At 28.5% G+C, this 20,739-nt stretch overlaps 1 protein-coding gene across 3 annotated transcripts in view; it reads right to left on the bottom strand.

Moving 5' to 3' along the window:
• Positions 1-320: 320 nt before the first annotated feature.
• Positions 321-20,739, bottom strand: part of LOC118184298 (protein O-mannosyl-transferase TMTC2-like) — a 797,990-nt gene continuing 777,571 nt past the window's right edge. For all 3 annotated transcript variants that reach the window (XM_085807157.1, XM_085807158.1, XM_085807159.1), the window contains one exon: positions 321-19,679. In XM_085807157.1, the coding sequence (XP_085663283.1) occupies positions 19,491-19,679 (189 nt within the window). In that variant the 3' untranslated portion in view covers positions 321-19,490. The remainder of the gene's footprint in view (positions 19,680-20,739) is intronic.

The following is a 20,739-nucleotide window of genomic DNA, read 5'->3' as shown; positions in this document are numbered from 1 at the left end:
CCTGAAAAGGCTATTGGCTGATGTTTAAAGTATTTAACAGTAAGACATATTTTGCTTTGGCAATATAAAATACATCGTTCTTTAAGTTATGTGTTATTTTGTATAATGAATGGCGTTATTAAATGTCACACTAAGTAATCAAATCTGAAACGTTACTTTCTTAAAGTTGTTTTACGAAATACTGATTTTTTAAGACTTTAATAACCAGAATAATGAAAGATGTAGAGCTTAAATAATATGGTGTAGTTATAATAGTTTATTATGTATAATAATGTGTTTGCTGTTATGTTGTGCACTGTGAATGAAGAGATAAAGACACATAACTTCTTATAATTTATTTAAGTGATTGCTATACACAGTTGAGGAAATATCGAAAGAGTTATCACATACTAATAGGGCAAACAGTCCCGCGATTCCATGATTGGTCAATTAGAGTGACAGTAGTCCAGCACGTTTACTACCCTATAAAATGACAATGAGATTTTTTGCACTCAGTTGCAAGTAATAAGCTCAAGTTGCAACGCATGCCATTGCTTCGTGTGGAACATCCTTGTCATTCATCGGGCTGCAATTTATGCATTAATTAATCTAAGTTTATCTAGAGTAATTTTAATCATGCTCTCTTTTTGCTCACGTATTTTTTTTTACCTGTAACTACAATTTTGTTTTCCAAGTATTGTGTTCAACTGAGGTTTTTAATCGAACGTAAACAATAACATCGAAGTTGAATGATATTAATGTATAACACCGAAGTTGATCAAGGTCTGCTATACATACAAGGTGCTAAAGAAGTCCCTAAGCTTCCCTTTTATTTCAAAATAAAAAGCTTGTAAATACACAGTCAAGGTCTAATAAAATGGTAATACCCAACTGAATAAAAGCGGTTGAAGGACATCCTAGTGGAAATTTGTTGAGCTGTCATTCATAACTCCGTACAAAAGCGAGATTGCGTCGTCATTTGATTACTTTGAACTAGCAGACAGAAATGACTTAAAATACAAGGTTACCATCATCAAATATGAATGAATTGCAGAAGTCTTAACATAGTTAACAAAACATAGTTTTAAGCAAATTTCTTCAATACTTGATTATATTTCTGTTTTAAGTGATGAATATTATGCCTACTGAAAAACCTAGAAAATGCCTAGATGTATTTATACATGCTTTACATATTACCTCTTTGTTCAGACTTGGAAGAGATTTCAAAGATGTATAACTTTGTAAATGATCATTTTCTTCCATTCAATTCACTATGAAATCATTTAGAAACTTCCTCTATTTCCTTTAAAGGAAAACTGCGGTTACAGACAGACCTAGTCTGAGGCTTAATATGAAATCCTATATTCTGAATTAAAAAGGGGGTGTAAGAACTTTCCTTTGGTCATTTTAAACTATTAAATACAACTTAAAACGTATAATCATGTTCTAAATTTTAGATCTGAATAGAAAGTTAGTATAGGTTTAGAGACTTCTTTAACAACTCAAAATCATTCATGGTTTTAGGTTGGCCCTATAATACGATAATTGTTCTTGACCAGAAGCCGAGCGGATAAGCTTGTTAATACTTTAAGTTCCACTGTAACTATAACTTTGGTTGCAACAGTGCTTTGGCGTCTATCACCGTTATGTAAAGTAAAGTAGTGTTTGTTCTTTAAAAAAATGTTCACAAAAGTATCATTAATCAGATTTCCCTCACGGGCTTTGTCTAATTTATTAAACAAACAAAATTTCGTGAATAAAGTAAGTTATATTTTGCAAGAAAGTTTACAATGAATCATTTACTTTAATCAGAGTGATAAATGAACAATTTTTTAGCTTCGGAGCGCGAAGTTTTATTTTTTAATTTACTTTCCAAAAACTGAAAAAAATATCTTTTAAAGTCCGAAAGTGGGCAGTAGAATTTAGGCGATGTATATTTTAATCTTTTTTATTAACTGCTTAACGAATAAGCTCTAAAATTTTCAGAATTATCATGCATAAAATAAATTATTACCGCTACAAAAACTTCTTTTTTTTAAAAATATAAACACTTATGTAGGCTTTTTTAGTTTAGTATAAATATTTATGCAACTGTCTGTTTATATATCTCTCTGTTTGTATATCTTTATGATATTAATTATGATCATGTTTCAAACATTCATTTTTAACTAATCAATGAAGGAAATTATTTATTACATGTGAATGATACTCTATTGTTTACATTTAATACTTTTAATTCAGGGTATATATTACCTTAAGGGAAAGGAAGTAAAACTGAGAAAAGGGATCAGGACTTGGGGGAATTCTTATTTCTTTTACTGTTTTATAATTTATTTACGTTTTATATTTAGCGAAATGGTATGCGAATGATATAATTTCCCAGTATCAGTTTTACAATTATGTGAATATTTATAAAGCAATAAAATTACTTCGTTATCTTAAAACTGTATGGAAGTTAATAATTTTATTTAAATTCATTTTTAGACATTAGCAAAAGTATTAAAATTCATAAACTCAGATAATTTGAAACGACATTATTCAATAAGAGTAAGATTCTTAAAATAATTACATTTCCTGCACATCATGTACAGTGAAGATCTGCAGAATACTGAAATGCAGGACGAATAATCTAAATGGTAATCGCATATGAAATTTAGTGCGCTTAGGAATTTAAATAATCTTATATTTTATTGCATATTTCAAAATTGAAACTTTCAGATTTAAAACTATCTTGTATCTGAGGATATAACGTGCTACAGGATCATCATTTATAAATCTCTAGCCTTCATGAAAACGGGAACTGTTACCATTTTGCCTGAATTAAACGCTTAAATCTTTTATTTTAATGCTTTAGTTTTATTAAATATTTCCAATCTTTAAAAATGAGTGGTGTTTTTAAAAGAAGCGATAAGATGTTATATTTCAGTACACCTCAAACATGATTGTGAGGGATGTAAAGCATTAAAATTCTCAATACAGTTCCATCTTAATGTAAAACATAACGAAACAGTTATAGTTTTTAATTTTATTGTAGGCTGTGAATATTTATCCTGCTCATATTTCCCATTCTGCTATAACGTGTGTCCCAAAGCAATTAATACAAAAACGCAGATTATTATCATACCAGTATGAAGTGTTAGGAAAACATTAAAATCAACATATATATTTTCTCAACAGTATTAAAGTACTCTTTAAAAAAACTCCAATTAGGCTCTCCTAAATTAGAACAAATGCCAGTTTTATTTCGTCTTTGATTAATTCAATATCGCAAGATTTCTAGCTACATGAAAAATAAATCGCAAAAACTTATCATTCTGCGAGAGAAAATTTGAAAATCTTCTAATTTATTGTATGGTATAACTCAAGTTCAAAACTATCCAAAATTCATTTTTAGTTCGAAGTTAATTTCAAATTAAATATATTAAAGCTTTTATACAAATTTAAGTATAAATGTATGCCAAAATTTACTGAACATTTTGTTTTTTCAGATTTTTATTTTGAATATGTCAATTATTTTAAATAAAAGGTGAATTTCGCCTAATTTTCATATGTGCTCTGAGCAATTTCTGACTAAAGAATATGAATTTTTTTTCAAGCGCTGATATTTGCTCCTATCAGTCACGAATGCTGATATGATAGCTAAATTCTTAAAGCCATCATTAGATGAATTTTACAACACATTTCTAATTTTTTCCTGAAGTGCTTTAAATCTAGACTTAAGAACCAATATTTTTTAAACGTAAAAGTCGATATTTGCGTATAAACCTTGTAATGGTCTCAATTTTGAAGAAATGATGAAATTTTTATATTTTCATAAGGCAACGTGTGGAAATACTGTGTTGCAGAAATTTAGGACTGCACAAATTAAGCGGTAATTGTGCATACATTATATTTTTAATACTCAGTATGCATTTTTATATCGGTAATTTGTTAGATTCTACAGATAGTGAAAACTTCATATACATACTAACAGGTTATCCAGTTTTCATGAGTTATTTAAATCAACTGTAATTTATTCTTTTTACTTTAACTCTTTCGAATAAATACTTGTAAATTTTTTCATATATTTTTATACGTCTGGAAATTTTTACACCTTTTATTTTACTTTAAGACAGTTATGAAAATCATTACTCATTGTATAATACGAATGCTATGATGCGAAGCAATGTTTCATTTTAAAATTTATTTGCGTATTATTTTGCTGACTAATTTAGCATTAATTGGGAGGAAGTTAACTATCTTGCTATTTAGACATTTTTTTGAAAATACTTTTATTTAAACTATCATTATACTTTTTGACAAATTATACGAATGCTATGTTGCGAAGCAATGTTTCATTTTTAAATTTATTTACGTATTATTTTGCTGACTAATTTATCATTAATTGGGAGGAAGTTAACTATTTTGCTATTTAGACATATTTATTGAAGATGCTTTTATTTAAACTATCATTATACTTTTTTACGAATTATACGAATGCTATGTTGCGAAGCAATGTTTCATTTTTAAATTTATTTACGTATTATTTTGCTGACTAATTTATCATTAATTGGGAGGAAGTTAACTATCTTGCTATTTAGACATATTTATTGAAAATGCTTTTATTTAAACTATCATTATCCTTTTTTACGAATTATACGAATGCTATGTTGCGAAGCAATGTTTCATTTTTAAATTTATTTACGTATTATTTTGCTGACTAATTTATCATTAATTGGGAGGAAGTTAACTATCTTGCTATTTAGACATATTTATTGAAAATGCTTTTATTTAAACTATCATTATACGTTTTTACGAATTATACGAATGCCATGTTGCGAAGCAATGTTTCATTTTTAAATTTATTTACGTATTATTTTGCTGACTAATTTATCATTAATTGGGAGGAAGTTAACTATCTTGCTATTTAGACATATTTATTGAAAATACTTTTATTTAAACTATCATTATACTTTTTGCTCAAGTTTTATGTATTAAGATATCATTATAACGAAGAGCTTGAAAATTTAGAGCCACAGAAAACTAAGTTACTGCAAAATTCTAATTTTAATTAAAACAAATTTACTTGCCTTTGTCACGTAACTTTACTTAAAAAATATTGGACCTTAAAATACGTGCACTGTATTCAAGACTGTAGCAGCAAATTTTAGCATAACTATTTGGACTCTGAGAAAACACTTGAAGGTGTAATTGAAAAGCAGTTAATGCAGCAGTAAATCTTCTTAATGCCGTTTTATGAACACTGCAAATAAGAAATACGCAGCTTTTCTCTTAAGTGTTTGACTAAGCGTGGTTTTCCTAAATTTCATTTCAAAATTAAAATAAATCAACTTAAGAGAACGCAAAGGAAGAATGTACAATTAAACAAACATAAAGTGTAATCGTGTACCAAAATTATATTAAAAAAAATCGAAGAATGAATCCTAACAAGCGATTTTTCAAAGTGAACACAATACTTGGTTATTTACCTCTACAATGAAAATTTAAAGCTCCTGAATCCATATTTCCACTAATCTGTATTTAAAAGCACACCAAGAATACAATATCTAACATTGTTTTTGACATATCGAAGAAACATGATCACTATGATTACACTATAAAAGCAAATACTTAGTGCTCGTGAGAGTGCAATTGTTCATACCATAAACAGGAATAAATTTGCAGCCTATAGCTTCACAATTTGTGTAGATTTAAGTACACAATTTGTCACACATTACAGACATACACACAAACACACTGTGCTAAGGTTAGAACTTCACATTTCTAAAATAAAATGAAGAACATGATATACCTAAGTCTTAAAATTTCTTCAAAACAGATTACGGCACTTTAGCTTCTATAGACTAAAATTCCTAAGATCTGGTAATCATCTCTAACAATATTCATTCAATTTTACGTAACTTTTACTGCAATTGGACAATTAAAAATAATTAATGAACAAAATAAAATTTATGCTGTTGGCATATTTGTAAGATCTAAATGTATTTATAAATTCAAACAATACATCATTACAACAATAACAACAGCATTCTGGGATTTTATAATTTAAATACGAAGAAATAGTAAATTATAAAGTTCAATACATAGAAAAAAATTGAAGAAATAAATGTTAATTTAACCAGGGCATCATATTTTAAAATTACATAATCTACATTTTACACATTTCAGTCAAAGTGTAAATCTGAACTAAAATTTTCTTTCAATAACTTTCCGATATATATTCAGACGCATTTATGTTTATGTATGAAAATATTTCACACATCTGTTGGAGAATCGAAATCCAGTGATTTTATGTGACTTTACTATTTATTAAAATTATCTTTTAAGAATAATAATTAGAGCAAAAAAAAAATTAACATTTATGCCACTTACAGAAATTAAGATTTTTTAAATTGAATCCGAATTGATGTTGGCTAAGTATTTACTTTACTTGCATTGCTATTTCCTAATTTTGTCTTTTATTTGTTTAATTTTTGCTCATGCCCTGGCTAAGGGCATCAGCAATAAATGCAGATTAAAATAAATGCAGACATAATAAATGCAGATTTATCATATTTTGAATGATTCATGTTCTCAACCAGTATCTGATTCTTGGAAACAAAAAATATTACATTACAAACTGATTTACATTTTTCAAAATAATTTACAAAAATTAAAAAAAAAATTTTTTGTTAACTCCAATGCATTAGTTACATAAGTATTTCATTAAGTGCCATCTTCTGAAGAAGATTTTGAAAGAAAATTGTCAAATTGCACACATCTTGATTGATAACACCACTTAAGTTTTAAAAAGTATTACATGCTTTAAGTTTCCAGAAATGTATGTACCATAAAGTACTTAGAATAGAATTAGAATAAACAATTACATTTACATCAATATGCAGTGGCATAATTCCATACTTGACAGTTACACAGTTTATGAATCACTAAAAGTATCTAAGACTTGATCCCCACAACGTTCAAAAATTCATGAAATTTCCATCGATATCATAAAATGTATTCATTTCAACACTTATTTATACATCTGCTTTAGATATCCTCCATGACTTCATCCAACATTTAAAGATCCAATCAGAGATTAAATATGAGAAAAATCCGTACGTTCATAACATGTCATACATTCATAAGATTGAAAATTTCAGGTTAATACAAACACTAACATTATCACGTTCCAGTTTTTCCAATAAGCAGAAAATCATGCTCGAAGGTATTTATTTTACTATCTTTACATCTGAAAAGCTATTTGTGTGCTGCTAAAATTATGTTAACAGACTATAATACCTATAATCTAATGACCGATCTTTGAAATTTCATCTAGTTTAATTTTGTGTGTGCCCGATAGTGTCCGAATGCTCGTTCTTATCCAAATGCTCGAATTTGAGGATCAGAAAGTTCCAACCACGCGCAATCACTAATTTCGAAATTAAGGTGTCATCAAAGACATAACTGAAACCACCGAGCCTGAAAAATGGGCGTTTTCCCAAATATCTATCTTACATTGTTTGAGATAAGCTTCTATCTTAATTAAAGAATATTTTATAGAATTCATTCGTGAGGATAAACATCGCATAAGGTATTAGCTAAATGTTTTAAAAATATAAAAATAATAAAAAATAAATAGTTTAAAATATTATACGTAACGCCAAATTCATAAGTATTACTTGTGTTTATGGGGGATGAAACGAAAGAAAATTATCAGTGTTTTAGTGGGAAGCTCTTGCAAAAATAATTAATAACGTGACCAGTGATAATTTTCCAAGTCTCCTAAAATATTTGTAACACAGGCTTCGATATAATATGAAATCCTATATTCTGAATTAAAAAGGGGGTGTAAGAACTTTCCTTTGGTCATTTTAAACTATTAAATACAACTTAAAACGTATAATCATGTACTAAATTTTAGATCTGAATAGAAAGTTAGTATAGGTTTAGAGACTTCTTTAACAACTCAAAATCATTCATGGTTTTAGGTTGGCCCTATAATACAATAATTGTTCTTGACCAGAAGCCGAGCGGATAAGCTTGTTAATACTTTAAGTTCCACTGTAACTGTAACTTTGGTTGCAACAGTGCTTTGGCGTCTATCACCGTTATGTAAAGTAAAGTAGTGTTTGTTCTTTAAAAAAATGTTCACAAAAGTATCATTAATCAGATTTCCCTCACGGGCTTTGTCTAATTTATTAAACAAACAAAATTTCGTGAATAAAGTAAGTTATATTTTGCAAGAAAGTTTACAATGAATCATTTACTTTAATCAGAGTGATAAATGAACAATTTTTTAGCTTCGGAGCGCGAAGTTTTATTTTTTAATTTACTTTCCAAAAACTGAAAAAAATATCTTTTAAAGTCCGAAAGTGGGCAGTAGAATTTAGGCGATGTATATTTTAATCTTTTTTATTAACTGCTTAACGAATAAGCTCTAAAATTTTCAGAATTATCATGCATAAAATAAATTATTACCGCTACAAAAACTTCTTTTTTTTAAAAATATAAACACTTATGTAGGCTTTTTTAGTTTAGTATAAATATTTATGCAACTGTCTGTTTATATATCTCTCTGTTTGTATATCTTTATGATATTAATTATGATCATGTTTCAAACATTCATTTTTAACTAATCAATGAAGGAAATTATTTATTACATGTGAATGATACTCTATTGTTTACATTTAATACTTTTAATTCAGGGTATATATTATTTTAAGGAAAAGGAATTAAAACTGAGAAAAGGGATCAGGACTTGGGGGAATTCTTATTTCCTTTACTGTTTTATAATTTATTTACGTTTTATATTTAGCGAAATGGTATGCGAATGATATAATTTCCCAGTATTAGTTTTACAATTATGTGAATATTTATAAAGCAATAAAATTACTTCGTTATCTTAAAACTGTATGGAAGTTAATAATTTTATTTAAATTCATTTTTAGACATTAGCAAAAGTATTAAAATTCATAAACTCAGATAATTTGAAACGACATTATTCAGTAAGAGTAAGATTCTTAAAATAATTACATTTCCTGCACATCATGTACAGTGAAGATCTGCAGAATACTGAAATGCAGGACGAATAATCTAAATGGCACTCGCATATGATATTTAGTGCGCTTAGAAATTTAAATAATCTTATATTTTATTCCATATTTCAAAATTGAAACTTTCAGATTTAAAACTACCTTGTATCTGAGGATATAACGTGCTACAGGATCATCATTTATAAATCTCTAGCCTTCATGCAAACGGAAACTGTTACCATTTTACCTGAATTAAACGCTTAAATCTTTTACTTTAATGCTTTAGTTTTATTAAATATTTTCAATCCTTAAAAATGAGTGGGGTTTTTAAAAGAAGCGATAAGATGTTATATTTCAGTACACTTCAAACATGTTTGTGAAAGATGTAATGCACTAAAATTCTCAATACAGTTCCATCTTAATGTGAAACATAACGAAACAGTTATAGTTTTTAATTTTATTGTAGGCTGTGAATATTTATCCTGCTCATATTTCCCATTCTGCTATAACGTGTGTCCCAAATCAATTAATACAAAAACGGAGTTTATTATCATACCAGTATGAAGTGTGAGGAAAACATTAAAATCAACATATATATTTTTTCAACAGTATTAAAGTACTCTTTAAAAAACTCCAATTAGGCTCTCCTAAATTAGAACAAATGCCAGTTTTATTTCGTCTTTGATTTATTCAATATCGCAAGATCTCTGGCTACATGAAAAATAAATCGCAAAAACTTACCATTCTGCGAGAGAAAATTTGAAAATCCTCTAATTTATTGTATGGTATAACTTAAGTTCAAAACTATCCAAAATTCATTTTTAGTTCGAAGTTAATTTCAAATTAAATATATTAAAGCTTTTATACAAATTTAAGTATGAATGTATGCCGAAATTTACTGAACATTTTGTTTTTTCAGATTTTTATTTTGAATATGTCAATTATTTTAAATAAAAGGTGAATTTCGCCTAATTTTCATATGTGCTCTGAGCTATTTCAGACTAAAGAATAGGAATTTTTTTCAAGCGCTGATATTTGCTCCTATGAGTCACGAATGCTGATATGATAGCTAAATTCTTAAAGCCATCATTAGATGAATTTTACAACACATTTCTAATTTTTTCCTGAATTGCTTTAAATATAGACTTAAGAACCAATATTTTTTTAACGTAAAAGTCGATATTTGCGTATAAAACCTTATAATGGACCCAATTTTGTAGAAATGATGAAATTTTTATATTTTTATAAGGCAACATGTGGAAATACTGTGTTGCAGAAATTTAGAACTGCACAAATTAAGCGGTAATTGTGCATACATTATATTTTTAATACTCAGTATGCATTTTTATATCGGTAATTTGTTAGATTCTACAGATAGTGAAAACTTCATATACATACTAACAGGTTATCCAGTTTTCATGAGTTATTTAAATCAACTGTAATTTATTCTTTTTACTTTAACTCTTTCGAATAAATACTTGTAAATTTTTTCATATATTTTTATACGTCTGGAAATTTTTACACCTTTTATTTTACTTTAAGACAGTTATGAAAATCATTACTCATTGTATAATACGAATGCTATGATGCGAAGCAATGTTTCATTTTAAAATTTATTTACGTATTATTTTGCTGACTAATTTATCATTAATTGAGAGGAAGTTAACTATCTTGCTATTTAGACATATTTATTGAAAATACTTTTATTTAAACTATCATTATACTTTTTTTAGGAATTATACGAATGCTATGTTGCGAAGCAATGTCTCATTTTTAAATTTATTTACGTATTATTTTGCTGACTAATTTATCATTAATTGGGAGGAAGTTAACTATCTTGCTATTTAGACATATTTATTGAAAATGCTTTTATTTAAACTATCATTATCCTTTTTTACGAATTATACGAATGCTATGTTGCGAAGCAATGTTTCATTTTTAAATTTATTTACGTATTATTTTGCTGACTAATTTATCATTAATTGGGAGGAAGTTAACTATCTTGCTATTTAGACATATTTATTGAAAATGCTTTTATTTAAACTATCATTATACGTTTTTACGAATTATACGAATGCCATGTTGCGAAGCAATGTTTCATTTTTAAATTTATTTACGTATTATTTTGCTGACTAATTTATCATTAATTGGGAGGAAGTTAACTATCTTGCTATTTAGACATATTTATTGAAAATACTTTTATTTAAACTATCATTATACTTTTTGCTCAAGTTTTATGTATTAAGATATCATTATAACGAAGAGCTTGAAAATTTAGAGCCACAGAAAACTAAGTTACTGCAAAATTCTAATTTTAATTAAAACAAATTTACTTGCCTTTGTCACGTAACTTTACTTAAAAAATATTGGACCTTAAAATACGTGCACTGTATTCAAGACTGTAGCAGCAAATTTTAGCATAACTATTTGGACTCTGAGAAAACACTTGAAGGTGTAATTGAAAAGCAGTTAATGCAGCAGTAAATCTTCTTAATGCCGTTTTATGAACACTGCAAATAAGAAATACGCAGCTTTTCTCTTAAGTGTTTGACTAAGCGTGGTTTTCCTAAATTTCATTTCAAAATTAAAATAAATCAACTTAAGAGAACGCAAAGGAAGAATGTACAATTAAACAAACATAAAGTGTAATCGTGTACCAAAATTATATTAAAAAAAATCGAAGAATGAATCCTAACAAGCGATTTTTCAAAGTGAACACAATACTTGGTTATTTACCTCTACAATGAAAATTTAAAGCTCCTGAATCCATATTTCCACTAATCTGTATTTAAAAGCACACCAAGAATACAATATCTAACATTGTTTTTGACATATCGAAGAAACATGATCACTATGATTACACTATAAAAGCAAATACTTAGTGCTCGTGAGAGTGCAATTGTTCATACCATAAACAGGAATAAATTTGCAGCCTATAGCTTCACAATTTGTGTAGATTTAAGTACACAATTTGTCACACATTACAGACATACACACAAACACACTGTGCTAAGGTTAGAACTTCACATTTCTAAAAAAAAATGAAGAACATGATATACCTAAGTCTTAAATTTATTCAAAACAGATTACGGCACTTTAGCTTCTATAGACTAAAATTCCTAAGATCTGGTAATCATCTCTAACAATATTCATTCAATTTTACGTAACTTTTACTGCAATTGGACAATTTAAAATAATTAATGAACAAAATAAAATTTATGCTGTTGGCATATTTGTAAGATCTAAATGTATTTATAAATTCAAACAATACATCATTACAACAATAACAACAGCATTCTGGGATTTTATAATTTAAATACGAAGAAATAGTAAATTATAAAGTTCAATACATAGAAAAGAATTGAAGAAATAAATGTTAATTTAACCAGGGCATCATATTTTAAAATTATGTAGTCTACATTTTACACATTTCAATCAAAGTGTAAATCTGAACTAAAATTTTCTTTCAATAACTTTCCGATAAATATTCAGACGCATTTATGTTTATGTATGAAAATATTTCACACATCTGTTGGAGAATCGAAATCCAGTGATTTTATGTGACCTTACTATTTAATAAAATTATCTTTTAAGAAATAATAATTAGAGCAAAAAAAAATTAACATTTATGCCACTTACAGAAATTAAGATTTTTTAAATTGAATCCGAATTGATGTTGGCTAAGTATTTACTTTACTTGCATTGCTATTTCCTAATTTTGTCTTTTATTTGTTTAATTTTTGCTGATGCCCTGGTTAAGCACATAATAAATGCAGACTTATCATATTTTATTTGTTTAATTTTTGCTCATGCCCTGGCTAAGGGCATCAGCAATAAATGCAGATTAAAATAAATGCAGACATAATAAATGCAGATTTATCATATTTTGAATGATTCATGTTCTCAACCAGTATCTGATTCTTGGAAACAAATAATATTACATTACAAACTGATTTACATTTTTCAAAATAATTTACAAAAATTAAAAAAAAAAAAAAAAAAATTTTGTTAACTCCAATGCATTAGTTACATAAGTATTTCATTAAGTGCCATCTTCTGAACAAGGTTTTGAAAGAAAATTGTCAAATTGCACACATCTTGATTGATAACACCACTTAAGTTTTAAAAAGTATTACATGCTTTAAGTTTCCAGAAATGTATGTACCATAAAGTACTTAGAATAGAATAGAATTAGAATAAACAATTACATTTACATCAATATGAAGTGGCATAATTCCATACTTGACAGTTACACAGTTTATGAATCACTAAAAGTGTCTAAGACTTGATCCCCACAACGTTCAAAAATTCATGAAATTTCCAGCGATATCATAAAATGTATTCATTTCAACACTTATTTATACATCTGCTTTAGATAGTCTCCATGACTTCATCCAACATTTAAAGATCCAGAGTTTAAATATGAGAAAAATACGTACGTTCATAACATGTCATACATTCATAAAATTGAAAAATTCAGGTTATTACAAACACTAACATTATCACGTTCCAGTTTTTCCAATAAGCAGAAAATCATGCTCGAAGGTATTTATTTTACTATCTTTACATCTGAAAAGCTATTTGTGTGCTGCTAAAATTATGTTAACAGACTATAATACCTATAATCTAATGACCGATCTTTGAAATTTCATCTAGTTTAATTTTGTGTGTGCCCGATAGTGTCCGAATGCTCGTTCTTATCCAAATGCTCGAATTTGAGGATCCGAAAGTTCCAACCACGCGCAATCACTAATTTCGAAATTAAGGTGTCATCAAAGACATAACTGAAACCACCGAGCCTGAAAAACGGGCGTTTTCCCAAATATCTCTCTTACATTGTTTGAGATAAGCTTCTATCTTAATTAAAGATTATTTTATAGAATTCATTCGTGAGGTTAAACATCGCATAAGGTATTAGCTAAATGTTTTAAAAATATAAAAATAATAAAAAATAAATAGTTTAAAATATTATACGTAACGCCAAATTCATAAATATTCCTTGTGTTTATGGGGGATGAAACGAAAGAAAATTATCAGTGTTTTAATGGGAAGCTCTTGCAAAAATAATTAATAACGTGACCAGTGATAATTTTCCAAGTCTCCTAAAATATTTGTAACACAGGCTTCGAAACTGTATTCGAAACTAAACTACTCAGTGCCCAGCAAGTTTATTTTCCTATGAATTCCAAATGACAAAACAGATCATTCAGCACTCAGAAATATCCAGATTGGTACTATTCACAAACAGCTCTTCAGTTCTCGAATTCCGAACGATAGTAAATTGCTTCTGAAACGTGGTCTTTACACATTAAAAATAAATAAATAAATAAAAATTAAATGTAATGCGGTAAGTCAAAGTCTGAAATTCATCCTTATACACATACGGTAATAAAATCGATATATTACATTCATTTTTACAACGTGAGTATATCATAATGTTTTAATATAAATCAATAATCACAGAAAAATTAATCCTGCCGAAACATACCGCCAAAGAATTAACCCTAAATCAATAAAGCATGTTAGGTACAAAAATTAAAATATCACACCTTTAGACATAAGAAATGAACACAGTAAATCGTTTTTATTTATTTCAAATATAGATAAAAGATAAAGACTTTTTTTAAACATAGCAAACAAACCTTGTAACCATAAAATATTTATCTGGTGCACATTTAAAGCCACCTATCTACTCAGCTAATATCATTGACATTTTACACATCACACATTTTGAACAACATCAAAAGAGAACTGTTCACTATACTATAGTTGCAGAATCAATAATCATTAAGGAGTTTATAAATTTAAAACTAATCAAACAGCATTAATTCATGCATACATTTCCATTTTGTGGTTTAAAGGAACTTCAATATTTGGGCTAAACTGAAAGAAAAACAAATTTTGAAAACTTCTGGCATCTCAAGATGAAATTAAAATAGAGAACTGTGATAAAAATTAACCGCAATGAAATTGTTCATTGACATAAAAGGGTAACAACTGTGTTTTTTAGCCATAACTTTCTGCGATTTTTCAGGACCAGAAGAATTGATAAACGACTGGATTCCTTCAAAGTTGCGCTGCTTCTCAACATAACTTTAAATTGCATTTTTAACATATCAAAGAAGATAAATGATTTCACTTTTTAACTCGTACTCTCTTAAGCTCAAAAGAGTACATTTATATTAATTTATCAATTGCTTGTCGTTTTAACTGCATAAAAGTAGAACTTTTTATATTAAGGAACTGAAGAAAGAAGATACTTATAAAATTAAAGAACTTCAATGATTCTCACCATTTTAATTGAACAAAATTTGCTATTTTAAATGTATTTCAGGCTAAAATTATGGATGAATACCACATTAAAGTAGTGGTTATCATCTGCTTCATCATGACACACTAAAATGTTGCAGTCAACTGCAAGTTGCGCAGTTAACTAAGAGATGGATACTTTAACTAATGAGAAGATTAACGTTTTAATATAGATAACACTCTTAGTACAGATCAGTTAGAGCAGATTAATGTTTTAACACAGATAACACTCTTAGTACAGGGACAAACACAAGGGCAAAATATTCTTACAATATATTCACTAATGTGACTATTTTTCTTCATCTCTGGTGACATACTGTTCTCTGAGTCCGGGAAGAAATTTTTTTATAAAACATATAATTACATTTCACATATAGGCAGTAATTAAAAGAAGAAAAGAGAATCAATTTACGCTTACTTTCATACACGCGTATATTCTTGTGCTGTTAATTACTATGTAGAGAAAACTTATGGAGGCATATAATTTAAATAAAATGAAAAGTTAAAATGTCCAGAAATATTTTTCCTGTATATGGAAAACTTCCGAGATCTTCGTAAACTGCTGTTAGTTTCAGTTTTCTTAAACTGCTTCTTTGAACATTTATTTAAATGTAAATATGAATGTAAATATACATGTAAATATACAATTGATGAAAATATATGCAACACATTTACTTTTCTGCAAAAGTCTCCTCTTTGCAGAAAATGTTCGAGAGCCACTGCGTTACCTTTCGCAAAAGTGCAAAAATTGGTGCATTTAACATCCAAGGTTCAATTACAACACGAACGTTTATTTCGGTATTTCCATACATGTTGATACATCCTTCAAGAACTGTCGAATAACTTCAAAAGTATTTCATTAATTATGTTAAATTATTAAGATCAAACAAAAGTTTTACACCGATTTCTTGACGTTCATATATATCTCATAATTTTCTATTTAACACCACATTGTGCAACATTTAAAAATGACATTTCTTATTTCTTAGTTTATATCCCACAGCAGCTATCAAAATGGATACTTATAAAATGACAAGAAATTTACAATACACTAATTCAATTTAATTTATTATATTTCGAACAAATGTTTTTAAAAATAATATATAAATTTAATCTTATAGCATAAATTCCTTCAGAGCACACTTCAAATAATTAGCAATTTAGATTTTGCCTCCTTAAATAAGATTCGAAATCTGTTTCAATGAAAGATTTTTAGCGAAATGTTTAATATAATTCTTTCTTCGTCTTTTAGCTAAAATTGTGAAATATATTTGGAAGAAATTCAAATAAATAATGAATTATTATTTTACCTACTTAACACTTCCAAAGATTTCCAGTGAATGAAATTGCTCAGCTATTTCATTTTCAAGCTAAGTTGCAACTAACATCTTCACTTTTAATTTGCAATTACAGTCAGGCTTTGTTATGAGCGCCTCATGAGACTAAAGCTTAGAGTTGGATGTTTATCATATGTATAAAATAATACTTACATTGCAGAAACTACCTTAAAAACTTGCAATCTTATAAATATCCAAACAGCGCCCTAAATGATAATTTCGTAACTTACGCGAAGAGGTAGTGGTGTAAAATATGTCACACAATTCTTAATCGAATGAATCTTTTTTACATTAATTTATTTGAAGAAAATATAAAATATCAATTTTCATTGTGTCAGACATCTTCAAAATATGTATTATCAAATGCAAGCAAAACGCTTATAATTTTCAGTTCAGAAAAAATGTAAAAATTGAAAGGATATTTTAACGAAAAACTTAACTACTCGGGAATTAATATTCATGCAATGCATTTGATTACATACACATTGAATTTCGTAACAGTCCAGCTATTCTATTTTATTAACTGAGAAATTTTAAAAAATTCAGGGACATTAAAATTTTTCACGCTAAACTGGTCACAGATTTCTGTATCAATGCAGATTTTATATGTACTCATATGCATACGATACACGTACTCATATGCATACGTTCACATATATACAAATAATTATTTTGCAGATATGAAGAAAGATCTTTAGTCATCAAGATTACCAGCGTAATATGGAAGTTGTGGTTATTCGTAATTCACATTATTTTTGCCTACAGCCCCAGATGGTACTTACTTTTAGAAAGCACATGTATTGAGACTGGAGAGCGTATATTGAAACTGGAGTTGTATATTTAGGAATCAAGAATATATTGTCAAATGCATTTCATAAATGCTTTTGATGGAATATTGCATCATAAACTGGTTACAAAGTCTTGCTTGTAACGGACCTGTAAACACAGCACAGATAAATACTTATCAAAAGCGAAATTACGTTACCAAAATAAATTTGTTCGTGATTAAAGCGAAATCTTCATACATTTTCTCATATGCTCATTGCATTACGAGTAAAGATTATGCTTAACTGTAAACTCTGTTTTCCCTCTTCTGTGCTCTGATGAGGAAAATATGTATTATTTTATATGCAGAATTCTCGAAACAAAAACATAATAAAACTTTATTTAATTTCTTTTCAAAAATCACTTCTGAGAACTTTTCAAATACTCAAAATTACAAAATTTAGTTAAATTAGTATATAAAAGGCTAAACGAAAATTTTTCTGCAATGAAACTGAAGCTCGATTTTTCCTTTTTTGATCGTCAAATCTATAGTATCTACTACGTTTACACAACATTTACATATACAGGAAGACAGTGTCCGATAATGACAACAAACTGTGTATATGAACTGCGTATTTAGAGTGCGCTAACTTATTTCACTAGAATATAATAAGGCATACAGATAAAAAGGTAATCAAGTGTGTTACATACGTACTTTACACACACTTAGTATACTTTTGTGAGAAAGAGCATTAAATTATGGAGATTTTGAGTACATCATCTTTGTAGCTGTTCTTATTTATTCATAGACAAACTTATCATATCTTTACGAACTTCGCTATACACAGTACAGCCAATAAGAGCAGAAATAGTTAAATTATCATATTAGAAAAGAAATAGGGGTACAAACCGCTGACACAGTTTGAGATCCAGAGGCAGTTGTACACTAGATGCACAGTACATTTTTCAAAAACGTGATGTTGGATACCTTTGCTAAGACTAGAGGTATCTTTGGTAATTCAAATTCTTTAGCTCTCTATTACTTTCAATCAAAAGAGTATCATCTAAATTACCTTCCTACTGTAGAGCAACAATGCTTTAATTTATTTTACAGAAAATGTGTGCTCACATACATTGGTACAAGAATGCTAAATCACACCAGAACATTGACACGATCACATCAGGCTGTGCCCTGTAAACCAACTAGTTCCTTTAAGTGAAGTGAACAATAACCATGACTAGATAAGTTGCAGTTTCCAATACATAATTCAAAAAAGACAATATATAAATTATGATGAATTAGTCATACCAGAATGCATTTACTCAGAGACATGCAAGACATTTTCAAGAGAACCATATCTTAAATTACCAGAAAAATTTTAACATTTCATTCAGAAAGTTAACATTTTTAAACGTTAAGTTTCCAGAAAGTGAAAGTATGAAGCACTTTATAATTTAAGACATATTTTATAAAAAGTGCATATTGAAAACAGTATTAAATTTTATGAGCGTCTAAGATATAGAAGTTACGCAAGTGATTAGATGCATGTTCCAAAGAGACTTAAATCTTTCGTAGACCAGATCTTCATATCTAAACCAAATTTAAACGAACTACAAGTATCTAAATAATTTGAAGAAAAAGACTGCGTTAGGAATTTAGCACTTATCCTTGTTATCTCAGGAAACAACAACATGCATTTTGAAGAACTGGTAGACTTAATAATAATTGACATCATATATAAATGAAAAAATACCATCAAACTTTAAGAGATCTGGTCCAGATAGCAACATCACATTATATACATCAATACATAAGCCACGTATGCTTTAAACAATCATCACAACTGCAATGGTTCCAGTGACACTTATAACAGGGAATGTAAATGACGGATTAAGATTTACAAAACATTGCAACGACTGCAAACTTAAAACATCTGTTATCCTGAATAGCTGCACTGCAGCTGAAGAACATCGTCACATCAAAATGATTCAGTTATGACACGAATAATATGCAGTTCGAGTTTACAAAATTCATTTGTCTTAACATTGGATCAAATGAAGAGTATAACAAAACTGCCATCCGAGTTTAGCGACTATTATGCGCGCTAGAGCGCAATTTTCTTTGCACCAAGAGATTTCGCAACTTTTGAAGATTGTTTTGTGTAATAGCATCATCAGGTTTCAGTTTCAAAGCTTCCAGATAAGACATCTCTGCTTCCTGAAGTTTCCCATTCACGTGAAGCATGGCTCCTAAGTTCATATGGCTTGTTACTTCCTAAAAACAATAATAAAGACACAAATGTGTAAAACGTAATACAATTTAAGCGTACAATAACAAAATTATTAATTTAAAAAGCTCTTTGTGTTTGGAAAATTTTCCGTAATGAACGTTCCGTAACCTTTAGAAACTGTGACAAAATAATTAAATCATCTGAAATGTTTAGACTTATTGCATATCTAATTAACAGACACCATATGAACTCAAACAGCTATGGCTCAGTACGATGTGATGTTTAGTAAACGAAACGTTGGAATCGATGTGAAAGTATAAAAATTAAGAAATGTCCTACAGTAATTCTATAGTGCAAACTTGGGTGTTTAACGTTACTACAATCATTAAGATATAATAACACGCCGAACAAATATTAATTTAGAAGTCAAACAACAAAAATCAGCGTTATATTTTCAAATTTTCACAGGACTAGTTTCGATAGTTTTACCGAACCATCATCCTCAGCTCAGAATTTGAAAATATTTTTTTTCAAATGATTTTTTGTTGTTTGACTTCTAAATTAATAAGTCACAACAATCACTTAATGAAATCCGCACAGTTTTTCACAAAATGCTCACAGGGATTAAATCTGATAGAATGTATATCAGTGTATCTGTATTAGCAACTGAAGTTAGTACTATGATCTTGGAGAACGTTCTGTGTTACACACTGGACAGAGGAAGGCTTGCTTGTCCTGCATCAAAGACTGGAAATACAGATTTCATAAACGAGTTTGAAAGTTTAAAATCATACTTATACACATCACTCCTGTCCTTTAAGAATTCAACTGCACTAGTGCTCCTTCAGCACTTCAAATAACACGCTCCACTCTGTGATATAACAACCATCAGTCAGCATAGTAACTTTGCTGGAGGGTTATATCCATGGTTCCGTGTGGTGTCTCTCACAAATCCATCCATCTTGTCAACACAGCTGTAGCTAAAAATATGATAAGCGGAGAAAGGCATAGCTGTGGACAAGCTTTGCACCTCTTTCAATCAACGACTACCAAGGACCTCAAAAAACGTAAAGAAAGTTATATACTGCGTTTAAATGGTGACAT

This window comes from Stegodyphus dumicola, chromosome X1 (assembly GCF_044657685.1).
Source record: "Stegodyphus dumicola isolate Sdum_Otavi_A_Nest chromosome X1, ASM4465768v1".
In the NCBI taxonomy this organism is placed as follows: domain Eukaryota; kingdom Metazoa; phylum Arthropoda; class Arachnida; order Araneae; family Eresidae; genus Stegodyphus; species Stegodyphus dumicola.
This window is presented reverse-complemented; position numbering and strand designations above follow the sequence as displayed.